At 43.8% G+C, this 21,383-nt stretch overlaps 1 protein-coding gene across 9 annotated transcripts in view; it reads left to right on the top strand.

The window, feature by feature from the left end:
* Positions 1-18,877, top strand: part of ARHGEF11 (Rho guanine nucleotide exchange factor 11) — a 105,254-nt gene extending 86,377 nt beyond the window's left edge. For 7 of the 9 annotated variants that reach the window (XM_073639436.1, XM_073639438.1, XM_073639437.1 and 4 more), the window contains 19 exons: positions 680-859; positions 1,847-1,894; positions 2,089-2,270; positions 2,356-2,502; positions 2,581-2,660; positions 2,838-2,963; positions 3,116-3,233; positions 3,668-3,846; positions 3,936-4,011; positions 4,676-4,843; positions 5,136-5,223; positions 5,306-5,413; positions 5,533-5,612; positions 5,726-5,950; positions 6,095-6,478; positions 8,916-9,011; positions 11,401-11,675; positions 12,272-12,461; positions 18,114-18,877. In XM_073639436.1, coding sequence (XP_073495537.1) covers positions 680-859; positions 1,847-1,894; positions 2,089-2,270; positions 2,356-2,502; positions 2,581-2,660; positions 2,838-2,963; positions 3,116-3,233; positions 3,668-3,846; positions 3,936-4,011; positions 4,676-4,843; positions 5,136-5,223; positions 5,306-5,413; positions 5,533-5,612; positions 5,726-5,950; positions 6,095-6,478; positions 8,916-9,011; positions 11,401-11,675; positions 12,272-12,461; positions 18,114-18,163 — 2,800 coding nt within the window. In that variant the 3' untranslated portion in view covers positions 18,164-18,877. The remainder of the gene's footprint in view (positions 1-679; positions 860-1,846; positions 1,895-2,088; positions 2,271-2,355; positions 2,503-2,580; positions 2,661-2,837; positions 2,964-3,115; positions 3,234-3,667; positions 3,847-3,935; positions 4,012-4,675; positions 4,844-5,135; positions 5,224-5,305; positions 5,414-5,532; positions 5,613-5,725; positions 5,951-6,094; positions 6,479-8,915; positions 9,012-11,400; positions 11,676-12,271; positions 12,462-18,113) is intronic. The other 2 variants (XM_073639440.1, XM_073639441.1) reach the window with 2 other exon arrangements.
* The last annotated feature ends 2,506 nt before the right edge of the window (positions 18,878-21,383 follow it).

Below are 21,383 nucleotides of genomic sequence, written 5' to 3'. Positions count from 1 at the left end.
TTATTGTTCCATTTGCTTTACGAAGACTGGTATAGAACAGAAATTAGTATCTATCATAGTATCTATGAAGATGGAAGGGCCAACCCCTGCGTAAAACTGTTTAAAATTGTGTCAGACTTTTTTCATTGTAGACATTGAATCATTTTGGTCCCTATTTCTTCATATAATGATATATTTCTAGTAGTAAATACCCTTTGAGATATTTATTACTTCTCGTTGATAATTTTTCAACCTTTGCAGTAAGGTGTCGGTCATATTTGTCAGGACCCGTCTCGATAATCTCCTTCCTGTTTGTGATGGTTTTCTCCGCTCGCGTACATCCTTTAATGAAATCTTAATTTACCCTTGAGAGGACGGATGCCGGTCAGATCTCTTGTGTATTATTAGATTAGCTTGTTTCCAGCGGATTAAGATGAATGACAAGGATGCTCGGATATGGTGTATGTGTTATCGGGACTGGAAATGAACCAAGCCTGTAAAGTAAACTAATTCCCATCCCAAAGTTTTTGGATTCTCTTGTCTATTTTATTTGTTTAAATAAAATTATATCCCTCCGATCATTTGACCTAAGGGTCACTGACATAGAGACCCCAACCAAGCCCTTTTATCTTCTGTGACAGTACCTGGTCCTATGTCCGCGCACATTGAGTGTCGTCACTCCGTCGTCTTACTTTTTCAGTAGCCGGTCGGAAGTAAAACTTGGACGTTCAGAAAGCTTAAAAGGGCGGGAAGAGCTGAAGAAATCCCGCAAAGCTGACAACGTTCCTCGCTCCCGCAGTGATGTGGATATGGATGCTGCGGCAGAAGCAACGAGACTGCATCAGTCTGCATCGTCTTCAGCGTCCAGCCTGTCCACAAGGTGAGGACCTCCTTCTTTCAATGCACTTTTTCACTTGCTGCAGCTGACTTAAGTGCTCCTGGGCTGCTCTTCTTACTATAAAGCAAAAGGAAACGACTGATGTAGACACCCATTTTGGAGGCCCTCACCCAAATTGCATACACATACAAAAATGGTTTAGGGTGCGTTCAGGCACCCGTTCAGTGGCTTACGTCTGAAACCCCCTGCAAAACAGGATTCGGACATATGCACCGACAGGGCAAATATGTGTTCTGCCGTGCATCATTTTCGGGCTTGTATGCCTACTGGAGGCGGACACTCAGACGTAGTAGACTGTGTCTGAGCATCTGCCTTCAGTAGGTAGCGCACGTTCACTCTGTCGGCACCATTATAGTCTATGGCCCCATCGGTACATAATAATAATCTTTTTATTTATATAGCGCCAATATATTCCGCAGCACTTTACAATTCAGACAATTTACAGACATTATCGGCTCTGTCCCCATTGGGGCTCACAATCTACATTCCCTATCAGTATGTCTTTGGAGTGTGGGAGGAAACTAGAGAACCCGGAGGAAACCCACGCAAACACGGGGAGAACATACAAACTCCTTGCAGATGTTGTCCTTGGTGGGATTTGAACCCAGGACCCCAGCGCTGCAAGGCTGCAGTGCTAACCACTGAGCCACCGTGCTGCCCGGTGCATATGTCTGAATTCCATTTTGCGGGGATTCGGATGTAAGCCACTGAACGGGTTCCTAAACGCAGTTTGAAAGCACCCTAACTGTTCTCTCGGTCTTTTCTCTGTCAATCGTATGTATTCTCCTTCCACAGCATCAGTTTACTCCATTCTTCCCAGTAAGAGCACATGTACACTCAGCTGAACTGATCGTGCATGTCTAAATTGGGTCAGAAAGAATGGTTGTCTAAGGTTTATGGGCTTGATTCTCTTCATCCTTGAGCTGATCAAGTCCAATTGGATCTTCACAAACTCTGTTTATATAACAGGTCTTTGGATAACCCAACACCACCGTACACCCCCAAGCTGAGCCGCAGGTGAGAAAGAGCTGTTTTTTATGGGGTTACCTCATGTTAGTTGGGGTGAGTTATAGGACCAACGTTCCTTTTTTGGGCAAACTGTATTGACCATAATGTTGGGTGAGGTGATGGTGATGGGCAGTAAGTCTTGGATTAGTAGACCCAAGTGGAACCATTACCACTGGAAAACCGACTTAACTGTATTATTCTAGGAGTATGGAGTCTCCAAATATGATCTTTACTGGTGAATCTTTGCTGGCCAACCTACAAGAAGATGATTTGGGGCATATGTCTGACCCTGAGCCTGATGCCCAGAACTGGCAACACACTGTAGGCAGAGAGGTGGCTCAACATCTTAGTGTGAAGGAGCGGGCACGCCAAGAAGTGATACATGGTGGGTACCTCTACGGGTGTGCAGAGAATTTTGCCATTTTAGGACCTACTTCCGGTTCTCATGGTTGGTTACTTCTCCTCCTCAGAGCTATTTATGACAGAAGCCTCTCATCTCCGGGTCCTTAGAGTTCTCGATCACATCTTCTACCAGAGGATGCGCAAGGAGAACCTTCTGTCCACTGAGGAACTTTTGCTTGTGTTTCCCAATCTCCCCGAGCTGATTGAGATCCACAGTAAGAATTTATTGACTTGATTTGCAGGGAAATTAAGACTTACAGTTTCTTACGTTCTCCTCCACTTTCTTATTGCAGATTATTTAGTAGAACTCATGAAGAGGGTGAGGGAAGAAGGACCAGTGGTTAAGGAGATTGGTGACCTCATGTTGTCCCGGGTGAGTACCGTCGTCTGAAATTGAGAGAATTCCTGTTCTAATGAGTTTTAAAAATGATCAAACAGGCTTGTACATTAATGGATAGACTACCATTGCCTACGGCCAAGAAGGTTTGATATCTGGTGGAGGGAAAAAAAAAACAAAACGTGAATTTTCTTTTTCTCCGCTATGTATCAGTTTGATGGAGCCGCAGGAGAAGAAGTGTGCCAAGAAACCGCCAAGTTCTGCTCATGCCAGACGATCGCGCTCGACCTTATTAAAATCAAAAAGCGTAAAGAAGCTCGGTTCAACCTGTTCATGCAGGTATGGCCCATCTGAGAGCTAGCTCCTGCCTTGTCCATATTCCCTCCAGATCTTCAATAATCATTCATCCAAATCATCCATCCATGCATATCCATCATCCATATGTCCATCCATCATCATCCTTTGACTTTGTTTTATTGCCCATGCTCTAGGAAGCGGAGAGTAGCCCTCAGTGCCGAAGACTTCAGCTGAAAGACCTAATTGTATCGGAGATGCAGAGACTGACAAAATACCCATTGCTCTTGGAGAATATTATCAAACACACGGATGGTAAGAAAAAAAAATTGAAGGCAAAGCTAAAAGCAAAAGCATTAGACTCCTGGCAACTTCCTCTAGGTACGGGAACTGGTTAATGCAGCAGATTCTTCTCCTACTGGGGAATCTGGTGAATATCACTGTGGTCTTTAATTAACCCCTTTCAAATCCTTTCCTTCCAATTTCCTGCCGTTCCTCCTTAGTGAGGCCCAGGTCCCCTGTCAGTCACTTTGTGTCATCTTCTGGTCAAAGTGGTAACCAGCACTTCACTGCATCTGTTTAGCTGTAGAGGCACACATACATCCCCACCGGAAGAGGAAGCAAAGAGACCCTTGCTCTGTAGATGAAATTATGGACCGCCTCTTTAATTAGTCCCTTCTACCCCCTCACTTGGGGGCAAGAGCTCTTGTTTGAAACACGCCCATTCATGCCTTTCTGTTCTTTTGCAGCCGGCACACCGGAATATGAGAAGCTTTGCCGCTGTTGGAGTAGATGTAAAGACATCCTGAAATTCGTGAACGAGGCGGTGAAGCAGCGAGATAACGAATATCGGTTGGGGGAATACCAGAAACGCTTGGACTCCACTTCCCTGGAGAGAAGTAATAATCCCCTGGCTGCTGAATTTAAGGTGACCATGGCTAAAATCCCAATTGGTGGTTGAGGGACCCGGTGGCATGGAGAAATGTATCCTGTAAATGACCGTTTCCTATTCTACAGAACTTGGACCTGACAACGAGGCGAATGATTCACGAAGGATCTCTAACATGGAGGATAACGAAAGATAAAACCATCGGTAAGAAATTTTGGTTTTGTTCTCGGACTAAGGGTTGGCCAATAAATCTCTTTTGCCTTGAAAAGGACAATGGTTTTCCACTTTGTAAAAAATCTCTACTTGTTAGAAGGCTCTCATGGTTCCAAGTTTCCCCAGTGATAAGTTATAGAGAAACCTGGTAATGTTTGATTTCTAAGCAGCGCCACTATAGGAGAAAAAAGGCATAACACAAAATCCATTCACTCTGTCTGTGTTTCTACAGCCAGCAGTGACCGGAGCTAGTTTAGATTGCTACTGTTTAACCCTTTAGATGCTGTTGTCAATCACTGACAGCAGCATGTAAATGGGTGGCTTGGCCATCACAGGGTGCCAAGGGGATGCCATAGTAACCAGTGGAGTTTCCTGTAATTGCTGGATTTTTTTTCTTGTTTTCCATTAAATTATATGGTAAAATGAATGGTGTCATTCAAAATTAAAACTTGTCTCGAATAAAACAAGCCATCATATGGCCAAGATGATGGAAAAATACAAAAAGTATGGCTCTTTGAAGAAAGAGAACCAAAAGCACAAAAATAAAAAAATGTCTGCGTCCTAAAGTGGTTAAACTAGTTGGTAATCAAGGATATGGTCTTGAAGCCATTGTCCAATAACTAATGGTTGTTTGGTATTGGTTCTTGTCACACAGATCTGCATGTTCTTCTCTTGGAAGATCTTCTAGTTCTCCTTCAGAAACAAGACGAGAAGCTGGTGCTGAAGTGTCACAGCAAGACCTCAGTGGTGTCCTCAGATACCAAGCAAACGTTCAGTCCTGTTATCAAGCTGAACTCTGTTCTGGTCCGATCAGTAGCCACAGGTGAGGACTCGAGAAGGTATGAAGGAAGAGGGTCCATGGGAGATGTTGAGCTTCTACCTGGATAGCTTAGTGTTGTGTTGAGAATTGATACTGGACATTTCATTTGGGTAGCTACCTAATGACCTAAGGGGGTATTCTCATCTCGCATTTGACATATACTGTGCCACAAAGGTCTCAGATGGGAATGCCCCTTTTAATGACCAGATACATTTTAGCAATTTTGTATTCGATAGCAGCTCCTTTGACTGTCTATCGATCATAAATTGTGTTATTGTCTTTTTTTCTTCGACAGATAAGAGAGCCTTCTTCATTATTTGCACATCTGAACTTGGGCCCCAGATCTATGAGTTGGTGGCGCTGACATCCTCTGAGAAAAACACGTAAGTCTCTCTGTAGGAGGTATTGTCAGATGGGATGTCTATTCTTATCTAGCTTTTTATGAACTCCCATATTTGCCGATAGGTGGAAAGACCTACTTGAAGAAGCTGCCAAAAGTGCCACGAGACATCCACCTACTTCTATAAAACTGAGCACTCGGAACCTGGTCGATTCCAGGACACCCTCTACGAGGTGAGGTCAAATGTTGACCATCTTGGTGTCTTTTACACATGTCTTATTTACAATTTGATTAGAGTAGTTCTCTTAAAGAAACATCACTGGATGTGATATCGTCCCTCTGTCTTCTGCAGCTCGGTGTTACAGGATGCTGGCATCCCAACCTTATTGTCCGAGGCAAGTATGAGAACCAACAGTGAAGACCTCACAATTGGTGAGTTGTGTACTTTTTACTAGAAAACCTCATCTATTCGATTTTTCCTACGTGATTTCAAGAGAGAGCAAATCATTTCATGTGGTTTCGTGTTTGATGATCTGTCCCTGCAGATGAGAATCAGAGTGAGTTCCTGGGACACTCTCACAAGACCGAGGTTCTTCTAGAAGAACCAGAAAGCCTAGAAGAAGATGAAGCACAGACCCCTACACAATTGCCATTTCCATCCCAAGTGGAAGATACAGGAGGGGGTTTGGAGGACCAATCTGATCCCACTTACCTCGCCTACCAGTGGCCATCAGTGAGTGAAGGTTTGGCAGAATCAGCACTGGAAGATGGTGAGATATAAACTTGTTCACATTCTGGTCACTTGGTTGTAGATGATCTACTGTGACTTCTGCTTTGTAATATTGGTCTCGTGTAGGCGTTAGGTTCACTGACCATTAGAGTTTGACTCTTGATTGAAATGAATATCTCTTTAGTCCAGAATCTCCGTCAGCTGATTCTACGGAGTCTTCTCCCCATGAGACATTCAGATCATTCAGAGGATGACCACACGCCTACGCCTTCAGTGTCCGGTGGGGCAGGACAGCCATGGGAGATGGTGACAGAATCTCTAATAGAGACTCTAGATGATGGTCGGGGAGAAGTGTCATCGCAACGCTCTAGTATTGCAGAAAACAGTAGGAACGCGGAGGACCTCACTTATCGGCACAGACGGCAAGGTTCGAAAGATGCAGAGGATACTATGTGGGATATGGTCGAAAGCCACTCGAAAGGGAGTTCTGAACTTGAGAACCAAAATGATCCATCACATACAAATTCTGAGGACCATAGTAGTAAAGCGTACAAAGTAGTGAGAAAAGGTAAGGGCATCGATTTCCCAGTATGCCGTTAACATGAACGTGTATCAGAGAAACAAACTAGATGGGTCTGATTACTTGATCTTCTGAATACCATCAATAGTCTCAGCCGTAGCTTACATCTGGGCTATAGGTATATGTATCCTTTAGACCAAGCTGTCTTGCATTTGAGAGGTCTATTTGGTGTTTTAGTTTACCTTTCCTTCATGTCTGGTAGCAAACTTGAATTTTGAGGGCTTCACTCGTGATCACATGTGGTTCTCCGAGATTAAATTGATTCCTTGCTTTTGATGACAATGGTTTGTTAAATGGGTTTCCTTACAATAAAAAGAATATTGTACCGCAGCGATCAATCTGTTAAGAAACCTGCCTGTTGAGTTTCCCTGCAATGCAGTGCCTCTGCAGGACAAATAAAGCATTACACAATTCCAACTCCAATCAATGGGTTGTCCATGTAATGCGTGGTCCTGCAAAGTGAGAACAAATTCTGCTCTTCCCTTTGGCCTAGAGATGATTATTCATTTTGTGACCGCCTTTAATTCCATAAGAATACCATAATAGGGTCTATGAAAAAGGGATCCCACTGCAGCACAGATTATTTCATGAGAACAGCTGCTGTTGGAGGTGACAGATGGTGTAGAGAGTGTGACATCTCAGCAACACAGCAATGGATGATATGTGCCCATACTGTAAGACACGTGGACCAACTTGTAAAACTATCAATCCTCTTCATGATATTTTTTTTTGGACGCTTTATGGCATCTAAAAAAAAAGAAAAAAAGTCCTTCTTTTTTTAGTTATGGGTTATGAAATAACAGTTCTATCCCTTTAAATCGTGGGTCACTTCTGAAAAAAAAGTGTTTTTTTTCACTTCCTCTTATTCCCTGTTGATCACTGGCCAGTGTGAGTATACTCTTCGATAAAACGCTCAAACGCCGACCCAAAGGATCACTATTGATCGGCAGCACATTCTCTAGTGTTCCCCCGAAATATGTGGAGGAATTTATGATTGTATGAACAACACCCCATGATAGTTGTAGTGGGATAGTATTCAGCTCGTTGCACATTAAGTACTTCTGCAGTCATTAAATCTGTCCATAAATGGTTATAATCATCATGAAAAGGTAATCCCTATCCATGGATTCTAAGAACGGGACGTGAAATGCCCAGTGAGAATGCAGCAAAGTATTCGGCTAGCTCCGGCTAGTGATTGTTCACCTAATTGGCACCAACTCAATTCCGTTGCACCACTTTCTAGTTCCATTCTTGGGATCGATAGGGGTCCAACCAGTGGGATTCCCACCAATCCATTGGAAAGGTGAGCACTTTAACTATTGGGATAACCATTGATCCTGAGAATGGGACTCTGAGTTAGACTATGCTTGGCATCTGTTCAATTCTGGTCGGACATTTCAGCGGCCCATTCTTGGGATCGGTGGGGCTTCTTTGGATAGATAAGAACTTGTGGTGATGGAACAAGGGTGCTTTCACGTTGCATTTAGTTACATTCTCCGTGACTTCGTTGGGTCATACGTCTGAACCCCCTGAAAAGCGGGATTTGGGCATATGAGCCAACGAGGTCGTAGACTATAATGGTGTTGGCAGAGTGAACGTACGCTCTGCCGTGCATCATTTTCGGGTTTGTACGCCTACTGCAAACAGACAAACCAGACGCAGTCTACTACATCTGGGTGTCTGCCTCCAGTAGGAGTACACGTCAGAGCGCACGTTCGCTATGCTGTCACCATTATAGTCTATGGCCCCGTTGGCACATACGTCCAAAATCTTGTTTTGTGGAGAGTTTATACATATGCCCCGATGGGGCCACCAAGCGTGTAACTAAATGCAATGTGAAAGCACCCTAACCCTTCATCACCTATCAAAAGAATCCCACCGGTCAGACTCCCACCCATTCTGAGAATAGAGCTCTGAAATGTCCCATCATAATCGAGAAGATGTCGAGCAGGCGCACCAACACTTGATGGAGCCAGCCACGTACAGAACTGCGTGATTTTCACCTTAACCAAATTGTGGCCAACAAATCTCTTTAAAGGGACTGTCCATGGTTATTGGAACAGGGTTGGCCAATCCCTTTATTCAAATCATGGTGATCACTATGGCACAGACAGCAGCTTCACCATGGGGGATCCATTGGGGGTGCTTGTAAGTCCTACGTGTATGAGGCGTGTAATGATTACCTTTTTGCCTTCTCGTCAGGGTGAGGAGCTGGTAACTAACATCCACAATGAGCCATTCCTCCTGAGAATTGTCAATCAGAATTGCACACTAACGATCTGTCAGCTGATTTTCTGTTTTACCTTCTAAAGTTTATTTTTGTTTTGTCTTTCCACGATATTCCCCCTTCCTTTTTATTTTTATTTTTCTTTTATTTCCTTTTTTTTTTTTTTTTTCTTTTTAAATTCTGGTGTCTTCTGTGCAGCTGAGGTGGTGGGCAGTAATGATGTCATACCGTTGCCAGACAGCAGCCAATCAGAAAGAGTGTTGCAGGAAGCTGGCGGCGGAACGGTTTTAGATGGTAAATCTTTTTTTTTTGCGTTGTAAGAATTGACAGGAGATAAGCAGTCGGCCCTAATCGCCGAGATGAGAAAACGCTATCTTCTCACCATCATGCACAATGGCATCACCCTTCTCTTAAAAAAAATAAAAATAATAGATGTATCAGCATGAGAAATTATTATGTCTGATGAAGTAAGGTTCTCCCTCATCTGTATGATGGTCAACAACATATTGAAGGTGGCATTTTACATATTGGGGTTGAAGTCCACTTGTTGGTGGTGGAAAGTATTTTAGACCACTGGGTTGAAAAAAATATTTGTTGGTTGTGGAACATATTTTTGAAGGTGGTATTTTAGATCCCGGAGTTGGATAAGTCTACTTATTGGTGGTGGAAAATATTTTTGAAGGGAGTATTTTAGATCACGGGGTTGAAAATGTCTTATTGGTTAATTTGGTTATGGAACATATTTTAGACCGTGAGGTTGAAAAAAAAAAAAAAAGTCTACTTGTTGGCAGTGGAACATCTAAGAAATGATTTATAGTCCACTGTCTCCTGATGTAGCAGCTTTTAACTATAGAAGCCTTAAGATGAATCCTATTTATTCTCAACCTTGATTGTGGTCTAAGCAACTAGACCTTCAAAGATATGGACCATGAGATTTGTCTAACTGTAGTGTCAGAAGATGATTCATCTGGTGGACCACATCATTGGAGGTCTGGTTGCTGGGACCACCACCAATATCCAGATTAATCAGGATCCATCTTAAGGCCTCTATAGTAAGGAGACCACCACTAATTTCTAGAATAAACAAACTCCAGGCATCCACAAAAACAGAAGAGGCTGTATTGGAAACACCACTCATAAATTGTAGACCCTAGAGCATTTTTGATCTCGAATTCACTTAGAAGAGTGAGACTGTTTTTGAAAGAAAATAACCCTAATTTTTCTAATTCTCCTTCTTTAATGAAGCCTAATTTTTTGGCATCTTCTGTACATTCATGGGTGTCAAAGATGAACAAGCTTGGCTCTGTTGACTTGAGACTTGTTTTTGTTATGATGCACCAAGGGATAATGACCATCTAAAGCCTTATGTTTTATTTTTGTTCTTTGGGATTTATGACAGTTAAGCAGAAACTATTTTATCTGAAAATTTTCTGTTTTTAAATAGCATTTTCTTTTTTAAAAAGCATTTTTTTAATTCACGTTTCGAGCGATTATGTGTATGCAGTTTTCTCACCCTCACAACTTCTTTGAAACCCTATAGTATAAGTCTGAAGTTTACCTGATGCCTCTTGGTTTTTAATGGTGGTAATTTGATTGTGGTTTCAGACTGTGGCTTTTTGGTTAGGTCATTTGTATTTTGGTTTACATACTATTTTAGATCAGGAAAAAACATTCTGATTCCATGGTTGTCTAGGATGTTATAGGTTCTTTTGTGGAGGACCGGGATATTTAGAAGTATGTTTTAAATTTGATCAGTGATGGCAACCTTTATAGATAACTCATTGGTCTGTTTCCATAAATTCAAAGGAACATATTCTAAATACAAAGGAGGAGCAAGATCTTCTTGAAAGGTAACCAAACTTTTTGGTATGGTATAGCCACCATCTAGTAGAGTTGATCTGTGGGGTTTGAGTCCTGAGACTAATTGCAAAAGTAAAGCGGCAGAAGTGTTCAGGCTGATAATCAGAGCTTGGGCCTATCGAAAGACTAGAATTCAATACATTGATAAAAAGATTATCTGAGCAATACTGCCCTACTTTTATGCAGTCGGTGTTGGTTCGAAGACCCAAACCTCTTCTGATCAAATACAATGAATGGTGGTTACAACAAAAAAGTTTTGTCACCCTTTCAGGAAGCTTCATACCCTCCCTACATCTTGATGCTTAAGAGTTGTCCCACTTTTCTTCTAAACATAACTCATCCCACCTTCATTGTGTTCTTCTCAATATTGTGATGTTATAGATGAGGTCTCTTCGGAGATGTTCCTCAACCATTTTCATTTGATTCCAAAACGATTGATCTTCACCAATCTTACCGGTCAAGGGTGATGCCTCATAACCTTTTGCTTATCCAGCTAGCTCATTTTATTTTATTTTTTTAACTTCCTTCCGCATTCCTCTTGAGGTCTTTTCTTTGAACCTCCTAACCCCCCCCCCCCCCGTGTTTCCATCATATTAACATCTCTGAATGCACTATTAGTTCAGCCAAGTCTAATCTGCTAATCCATTGGTTTGAAAGCTCAAAACCATTTGACCAGAGATAAGTCGTCTCATCCGCTAGCCCCTCGCTTAGAAAGTGGTCTTGATATTGACTCCTCACCAATGTAACTGCATGAACTTGAGTTTTTTTTTCTATGTTAAAATTTCCTGTTCCGTAACTTAATTTTCTCCACTCTACACATTAGGAAATATGTTTTATGTGGTAATGCCAACTGTACCGCCATTACCAGAACCCGAGGAAGAGCCCCAACAACCTTCAGAATTGAGTCGGTACAGAGAACCAGAAGGAAGCCCAAACGTGACAAAATTGGCCAACAATGTAGAGAATTGCGACCTATCAGCTCAAAGTATAGAAAGTGAAGCTTCTGGCTCTGATTTGCCACCTAATTTGGTTATTCAAGATGTTGATACGATCTTCAGAACAATTGAACAGCTAACCGCCAAATTACACAGGTTACAGGTGAGATTAAGCCCGCTATAAGTAGATGACTGAATCGTGGGTATGATGTGATCGAAATAATGTGAAGTCTAACAAACAGGAAAATGTCCTCCTTGCTGGACATTAACTTGGATGGAGACTGATGTGTCTCTTGCCACACAGAAATCAATGACAGGATTTGGCTCTGCCTTGCTGGATTGCATAAGATCCAGTGGACCTACACATCTGGACTTCCATACCCTTAGGTATTTGATCTAAATTTTGACATGATTAGTTAATTAATAAAGTTCTGGTAATTGTTGTTACCATACATGTATACAAACAAGTCAGATGGGTATGAATGAATGATTTTTTTTTCCCCCTATTTGTAGTCTGTGATCCTAAAGACCAAGATTTTATGATATGGCATTTTTAGATGAGCATCATTAGTTTGCTTCCTCCCAAAATAGATTTTGGACTGGGATTCTCTTAGTGTCTCTCGAATTCTCCATGGTAGAGTCAGAATTCGAGAAAAATGCCAACCCTTTCAGCAGAGCTTTGTAAGCATGGTTGCCCCCACCGATCTCCACGAATAAGTGTCATAAACGTGAAATATTTGTGGTGTCCCTTCTTCTTAGGAGGTGGAGTCAGCACATCAGGAGCTCTTAAGGTCTCTGAAGGATAAAACCACTGAAGATGCATCTCAGGAGCCTGAACCAGCGATGGTTGAGGACAACAAGCAACCAGAAGTACACCACGAGTCCGCTGTTAATAGTAGCTCTCTCTTTTTTGTTAAGAACAGCATTTCGGTGTCCCTTCATCGAGATAGTGAGTAGCATCTTCTCTGGTGGCTTTCTTGGAATTTGAAAACCTTGACTTTAGGATAGTTTTGTCGAATTTATGAAGTATTGACCATACTATGTTTGTTTTTTCTCGTGGGTAAGGAGATGTTCCCCTGAGGAGCAATCTGGATCTGGTCTTATGAAAGGCTGTTTTCATCTCAAACATTTATGGCATATTCATCCCTATCTCGAAAATGTCTTCTGATCCCGTTTTGTGGCCACAGGAAATGGAGAGGTGCCTGCTTACTTGGCTATTTTTGGAAACACAAAATGGGGGTCAGGGGATCCCATTTTTGATATAGGTGTTGATTTTATCTCTGGGGCATCCACCAGACATTTATGGCATATCTTGTCTAAGAAGAGAATATCATTTGAAACATTTGTAAAAAGAAAATATATATTCGTTATTTTTGTATAAGAGCTGCCGAGGTTATTTTTTTACTTCATGGGTAAAAAAAATGCCAATCACCGCAAACTGTTGCCATAACCTCCCAGTATTCTGGGACAGCAAAAACAAATTCCGAAATCCATTCTAATACTTTGTGTTTAATTTGTTGATTTTTAAACTGCAAAACTACTATAAGGCTGTGTGCCCACTATGCGTTTAAGCATTTCCGCAGCTGCAGTTCCGCTGCAGAAACAATTAAAAAATGCTTGGTAGAAGGTCTGCCATGTTCCCCAATGATAATCCGCATGTGCTGTGCACACGCTGCGGAAATTTCCTCTGCGGATTATCATTTTGGAAAAATCCGCAGCACTACCAATTATTTTGCGGAATCGCGGCGTTTTTGCTGCCATTGATTTGCATTGAATCGCTTAATATCCGCATGACTACATGTGCACATGCGGATATCATGCAGTTCAATGTGCAGATGGTACCTGGGTTTGGAGGAGAGGAGACTCTCCTCCAGACCTGCATACCATAGTACCTGTAAAAAAAGAATAAAATAAAAAATATACATTATACTCACCTTCTGATGGCCCCCGGTGTCCTTATCCGATCCATCCTGGTTCGTCGGCAGCTCGCGATGGTCTAAAAGGACCTGCCATGACGTCATTTAGTCATGTGACCCGTCACATGACTAAATGATGTCATGGCAGGTCCTTTTAGACCACCGCTAGACACCGGACGGATTGGACGCCGGGGGCCATCAGAAGGTGAGTATATTTATTTTTTATTTTTTTTACCATTCTTTTACGGTCACACTATATATGCCGGTTGCATGGATTTATATAGTGTGACCAAGTTGTCAAGCACTTTCCAAGTGATGCTAAAATCTCTTGGAAAGCGTTTGACAACCCGCATGCAGAAATGCATGTGAAGAACGCTTCACATCCGCATGTCCCTGGCAGGAAAAACGCATGTACAATCCGCATGTACAATCCGCACGCACAATCCGCACGCACAATCCGCACGCACAATCCGCACGCACAATCCGCACGCACAATCCGCACGTACAATCTGCACGCGTTTTTTCTGCCAGGGAGATGCAGAAACGCTCAGGAAAAAATCTGGAGCATTTCTGCATCGTGTGCACATTAACCTAAATTACAAAAAAAAATCTCTTTTTGCATATTCTACGTAATAAAACAAGAAAGACTTCATTTTAATTTTATATTTTTTTATATAAAATGTAAAGTGCAAAATCTATATATATATATATAATCGTCTAATTCTGTCTGTTTGTCTGTAACGTAAATCCTGCGTCGCTGATTGGTCACAGGCGGCTGTCGCGACCAATCAGCGACAGGCACAGTCCGGCCGTGAATTGGTGCGGGATTTGAACCGCTCTTCGCTGATTGGTCACGGCTGGCCAGCCGTGACCAATCAGTGATATTGGCGTGGCTACTTTAAATTAGCCCCCCAATGTTTCCCCCCCGGGGCCCCTAATGAATTTCGTAAATACCTCATGTTGCCAATACTGCCTGTGCGTGGCACTATCGCTGACCGCGCACAGGCTGCACGTGACCCCCGGCTGCAGCCGGCTCTTGCATCCGCTTACGTCACGACTATTCGCAGCTGCAGCCGGGGGTCTCCTGTTCCGCGTTCCACGGTGAGTGACGGGTTGTGGGTGGGGTTATCCCCCATTGCGTCACACCCGGCATCCACCGCGCGGTCTCTCAATGAATGGGCGCGCGGTGGATGCCGGGGGTGACTCGATGGGGAATAATCCCGCCCACAACCCGTCACTCACCGTGGAACGCGGAACAGGAGACCCCCGGCTGCGGCCGCAAATAGTCGTGACGTAAGTGGATGGAAGAACCAGCTGCAGCCGGGGGTCACGTGCAGCCTGTGCGCGGTCAGTGATAGCGCCGCGCACAGGCAGTATTGGCAACATGAGGTATTTACGTAATTCATTAGGGACCCCGGGGGGATACATTGGGTGGTTAATTTAAAGTAGTGGACAACCCCTTTAAACCCCGCTTCGCTGATTGGTCACGGCCGGCCGGGTGCGACCAATCGGAGATATTGGCACGGAATTTAACCCCCAGTCACAGCGCGATGTAGTTCAGTCACGTTTACTGAACAAGTTCTATTTTACCCGGAAAATCCTGTGTATTCATTGCATTATTCTTAAATCTTCATAAATAAACGACATACATAATCTAGAATACCCGATGCATTAGAATCAGGCCACCATCTAGTATGAAGTATAAAAGGAAAAAATTAAAAAAGTAGAAAAATAGCAACATATTGAAAAAAAGTGGTACAATAAAATAAATATTTTGTTAGCTGTAGAAATATACACTGCTGAAAAAAATAAAGGGAGCACTTAACACAATGTAACTCCAAGTCAATAACACTTCTGTGAAATCTACCTGTCCAGTTATGAAGCAACACTGATTGTGAATCCATTTCTCCTGCTGTTGTGCAAATGGAACAGACAACTGGTAGAAATTATTGGCAATTAGCAAGATACCCCCTATAAAGGAGCGGTTCTGCAGGTGGTGACCACAGACCAGTTCTCTGTTCTCATCCTTTTTGGTTGTTTTGGTCACTTTTTCATTTTGCCATTGCTCTCACCCCTAGAGGTACAGTAGCATGAGGCTTTGTCTACAGTACAACCCACAGAAGTTGCTCAGGTAGTGCAGCTCATCCAGGATGGCACATCTATGCAAGCTGTGGCAATAAGGATAGTTGTCTGTCAGCATAGTGTCCAGAGCATGGAGCAAATACCAGGAGATGTGGAGGGGGCCATAGGAGGGCAACAACCCAGCAGCAGGACCGTTACCTCCTCCTTTGTGCAAGGAGGAACAGGATGAGCACTACCAGAACCCTGCAAAATGACCTCCAGCAGGCCACAAATGTGCATGTGTCTGCACAAACGGTTAGGAACCGACTCCATGAGGGTGGTATGAGGGCCCGACGTCCACAGATGGGGGTTGTGCTCACAGCCCAACACCGTGCAGGACGCTTGGCATTTGCCACAGAACACCAGGATTGGCACAGTCGCCACTGGCGCCCTGTGCTCTTCACAGATGAAAGCAGGTTCACACTGAGCACATGTGACAGACGTGACAGAGTCTGGAGACGCCGTGGAGAGCGATCTGCTGCCTGCAACATCCTTCAGCATGACCGGTTTGGCAGTGGGTCAGTAATGGTGTGGGGTGGCATTTCTTTGGAGGGCCTCACAGCCCTCCATGTGCTCGCCAGAGGTAGCCTGACTGCCATTAGGTACCGAGATGAGATCCTCAGACCCCTTGTGAGGCCATATGCTGGTGCGGTTGGCCCTGGGTTCCTCCTAATGCAGGACAATGCCAGACCTCATGTGGCTGGAGTGTGTCAGCAGTTTCTGCAAGATGAAGGCATTGAAGCTATGGACTGGCTGCCCGTTCCCCAGACCTGAATCCGATTGAGCACATCTGGGACATCATGTCTCGCTCCATCCACCAACACCACGTTGCACCACAGACTGTCCAGGAGTTGGCGGATGCTTTAGTCCAGGTCTGGGAGGAGATCCCACAGGAGACCATCCGCAACCTCATCAGGAGCATGCCCAGGCATTGTAGGGAGGCCATACAGGCACGTGGAGGCCACACACAATACTGAGCCTCATCAGGAGCATGCCCAGGCGTTGTAGGGAGGTCATACAGGCACGTGGAGGCCACACACAATACTCAGCCTCATCAGGAGCATGCCCAGGCATTGTAGGGAGGTCATACAGGCACGTGGAGGCCACACACAATACTGAGCCTCATCAGGAGCATGTCCAGGCGTTGTAGGGAGGTCATACAGGCACGTGGAGGCCACACACAATACTGAGCCTCATCAGGAGCATGCCCAGGCGTTGTAGGGAGGTCATACAGGCACGTGGAGGCCACACACAATACTCAGCCTCATCAGGAGCATACCCAGGCGTTGTAGGGAGGTCATACAGGCACGTGGAGGCCACACACAATACTCAGCCTCATCAGGAGCATGCCCAGGCGTTGTAGGGAGGACATACAGGCACGTGGAGGCCACACACAATACTCAGCCTCATCAGGAGCATGCCCAGGCGTTGTAGGGAGGACATACAGGCACGTGGAGGCCACACACAATACTCAGCCTCATCAGGAGCATGCCCAGGCGTTGTAGGGAGGACATACAGGCACGTGGAGGCCACACACAATACTCAGCCTCATCAGGAGCATGCCCAGGCGTTGTAGGGAGGTCATACAGGCACGTGGAGGCCACACACAATACTCAGCCTCATCAGGAGCATGCCCAGGCGTTGTAGGGAGGTCATACAGGCACGTGGAGGCCACATACAATACTCAGCCTCATCAGGAGCATGCCCAGGCGTTGTAGGGAGGTCATACAGGCACGTGGAGGCCACACACAATACTCAGCCTCATTTTGACTTGTTTTAAGGACATTACATCAAAGTTGGATCAGCCTGTAGTGTGTTTTTCCACTTTAATTTTGGGGGTGACTCCAAATCCAGGTCTCCATTGGTTAATAAATGTGATTTCCATTGATGATTTTTGTGTGATTTTGTTGTCAGCACATTCAGCTTTGTACAGAACAAAGTATTCAATGAGAATATTTCATTCATTCAGATATAGGATGTGTTATTTCAGTGTTCCCTTTATTTTTTTGAGCAGTGTAGTTAAAGCAGGAAAGCCACCGCTTTAAATCGCTAAAAACTGTCTTCTCATTTGGGACCAAAACACTCTGGTTGTTAAAGGGAATCTCTCTGCGGGTTTTTGCTATGTAATCTGAGAGAAGCATAATAGAGGGCAAGAGAGCCTGGTTCCTGCGATCTATCACTTATTGGGCTGCTTTGTGTAGTTTTGATAGAATCCCAGTTTTATCTGCTGTAGATGTGCAGGCGGTCAGAATGCTGAGCGGTTTATAACCCCGCCCACACCACTGATTAGTGACAATTGTACACAGGAAGCAGCCAATCAGTGGTGGGGGCAGGGTTACATAGATTAGCAGGATTGGCCTGCAGGTGACAACTAGTCCTGCAGTGATAATCTCCTGCTGATAAATCCCTGATTATATTGAAACTACAGCACACAGCCTAATAAGTGTCACATAGCTGGAATCAGGCTCTCTTCTTTTATATTATGTTGCTCTCAGATTAAAAACTTGATAATTGTTAATTTTCTTTGTGTGACTGCTATAATCTGTATTTTTTTTTCCTTGTAGGCCTTACAGATCCACGTGATGATGCTTTAAATCTGACCATGGGCCTTTAACCCGCTGTATAGACGCCAAAAAAAACAAAAATCACTAGGGTCTCTACCACTACTGTTCAACCTCTTGTCTGTCCAGAATTGTATGCAAGGGGGTCGGCAACATGGCACGAAGCTGCGCAAACGTGGCTACCGCCTGAGGACATGGGCACTTTACGGTTGAGGTTTTAATTGAACTATGATGAGAAAGAAAAGAACTGACAAGGAGGGGAAAAAAAAAAAAAAAGCAAAAACTGGAATTATTTTTGGAGGATGAAAAAAAAAAAAAAAATAATGAACACGAAGCATGTTAGCTTAATAAATTAAATATAAATATATATATAAATATATGTATAGTTATATACCTATTTAAAAAAAAAAAAAAAACCTACACGATCATGGATTGGTTTCTAGCAAAATATGGGAGTGTTTGCTCTATCCCTCCCCCAAAACGCGCATGCTCCTCCACACCCGGCAGGAAGGAGACCTCTGGATAGACGGCTGTGGGAAGACCTTCTCGCCGGCCTGTGGTCGTCCATCTACACTGTGGAGAGTCTGTTCTGTAGAAAATGCACTATTTCCAGATAACGAGAAGCCCCAAGCGTCTGCACACCGGGGCCGCCTCCCTTTTGTTTTTCTTTATGTATAAATTTGTATGTATGTGCATTTTTATTTTGTATATAGTTTTTTTTTCCCCTTTGCCCTCTTCCATCTTGTAATAAAACAAGCTTTTTACCATTGGCTCGTGTCGTCTATGTGAATGCCGCGGCATCAAATCAGTGTCCCAACGAAAATCCACAGCCACAAAAACAATACTTTTATCCTTAGAACCCTATTCCTGTGAAATATTTCCCTACCAGCCCGTCCTATTCTGCTTCACTTTGGGACTGAACTGACCAGGTCACACCACAGGCCTCAGGACAGTCAACCTTCCCCAACACTCCACTCTCCGGTCTCGTCCAGGCTCCGTCCTTGACGCCGCTGCCCCACCGCCCAGTCTGCCTTGACTCCCTCTTAGGGCAACGTCACAGACTAAATATCAGATCAATTGGGGTTCAAAAACACGACATTCCCACCTCCACTTTAAGGTCCAGGTCCACAATGGAAAGTCTGTAATTGGACCACACCTGGTAAGTGTCTGTTCCGTTTTTATGGTAATTTTTTTTTGTTTGTTTTTTTAACTTTTCCATATCATGATGTGTATTACAAATAAAAGAAATGTGGAATTTTTCATACTGAGGCTATTTTAGACTCCTATTTTCTGTCTTTTCAGAAAATTCACATGTACATTGGCAGCAACAGAATGTACACGCTCATTAGATGCTTCAATACAAAAGATGAGGAAAAAAACAGCTATACTTGCAATACCATGTCTAGACACAAATACACAAACAGAATGCAGCAGGTCCCCATGATAAAGGTGCATCTCATGTAATGATGTGAATGACCCCCTCTGCAGACCTGTGTGCAATTAGAATACTGGGCAGCCACCCCACGGATGTTTTGTGGGTTAGTAAGTGGTTGTATTCAGCATTTTCCTCCTGTGCTGCCCCCGCCTTTATTATTAGGGACATGCTGCATCCTGTTTTTGCATTTGTGTCTATATGTGGTATTGCAAGTATGGCTGCTTTTCTCTCTCTTTCAGTGATGTTTTTAGTTCTTTAATGCAAAAGGTCACTGTGAATGGTGGATTCTGTGTTATCAGTTGTTGTACAGGAGCAGGAGGTGAGCTGTGAGTGAAATAAGAGTGCAGCAAAGGCCAGACAGATGCTGGTGGTAGGGAACTCTATAATTAAGAGGACAGACAGGGTCATCTGCTGCCGAGACTGTGAATGCCGAATAGTGTGTTGTCTGCTGGGTGCTCGGGTTCGGCATATTGTGGATCGAATAGACAGATTGCTGGGTGGGGCTGGGGAAAATCCAGCGGTCATGGTACACACCGGTACTAATGACAAATTGGAAGGTCCTTAACAATGATTACAGTGAACTAGGAGAGAAGCTGAAGGCCAGGACCTCCAAGGTGGTGATTTCAGAAATACTGCGGATGCCATGAGCATCACTAGAAAGACAGCAGGAGCTTGGGGAGATAAATAAGTGGCTTAGAGATTGGTGCAGGAAGGAAGGGTTTGGGTTCATGGAGAACTGGGCCGACTTCGCTGTCAGCTCCAGGCTCTGCGGTAGGGAAGGGCTGCACCTCAATGGGGAGGATGCAGCTGTACTGGGGGAAAATGGTCAGATGGATGGAGGAGCTTTTAAATTAGTATCTGGGGGAGGGAGGGTAGTTGTGCTAATAAGGGGATAGAGTAGACCGAGAGTGAGACAGTAGGGGTTAATGAGGATCTGTGGGGGCTGGGATATGCAAGGAAAGTATGGAGCCGAGTAGGAGTAGTAAATGTGCTAATACTATTAAATGTCTGCTGGTAAATGCAGGAAGTCTGGCAAACAAAATGAATGAACTGGAGACTCTTAAGTCGGTCACAGAATACGATGTGGTGGGTATTAAGAAAACCTGGCTGAATGAAAGCCATGGCTGGGTGACTAACATAGAGGGATACTCTACATTCAGAAAGGACAGGAAAGACAAAAAAGGTGGAGGGGAGTGTATTTTCGTAAAAATCCAACTTAAAACCTGTGCTCAGTGACGACATTGGGGTGAGCTGCGACAATGTAGAGTCAGTCTGGGTTAATGTACATGGGGATGGCCATAATGGAAAGCTGCTAATTGGAGTTTGTTACAAGCCTCCTAATATACCAGAACTGGTAGAGGATGAAATGCTGCCACAAATTAAAAAGGCAGTAAATAAGAATCGGGTCCTTATTATGGGGGATTTTAACTATCCAGATATTCAATGGGACATAGAATCTTCTGGTTGTGCTAAAAGCTGCAAGTTCTTATCCACAGTTCAGGACAATTACCTCTCAGCTGGTAGATGAACCAACCTTGGGGAGGTAATCTGCTGGATCTGGTCTTGTCTAATAGACCAGGTTCGGGAGCATTTGGGCAACCGTGATCATAATATTGTAAGTTTCAATGTAATCTTAAAACATTTCAAAAAGGAAATGCAAAAACCTGGAACTTTAGGAAAGCTGATTTCTACAAATTAAGGGAAGAAATTAAAGGGGTTATCCACTACTATTAATTGGCCAATCTATTTTTATGTTGAAAAGAAGTTTTTTTTGTAAATACCTTGCGGTGCTGTTAGCGCCGCCCACAGGCAGTATCACTGGCCGCTCATAGGCATCA

The sequence above is a fragment of the Phyllobates terribilis genome, unplaced genomic scaffold, assembly GCF_046119375.1.
Source record: "Phyllobates terribilis strain yellow unplaced genomic scaffold, ASM4611937v1 Scaffold_7__3_contigs__length_470593459, whole genome shotgun sequence".
NCBI lineage: Eukaryota > Metazoa > Chordata > Amphibia > Anura > Dendrobatidae > Phyllobates > Phyllobates terribilis.
Note: the sequence above shows the minus strand (reverse complement) of the source record. Positions and strands in the feature narration are given on the sequence as shown.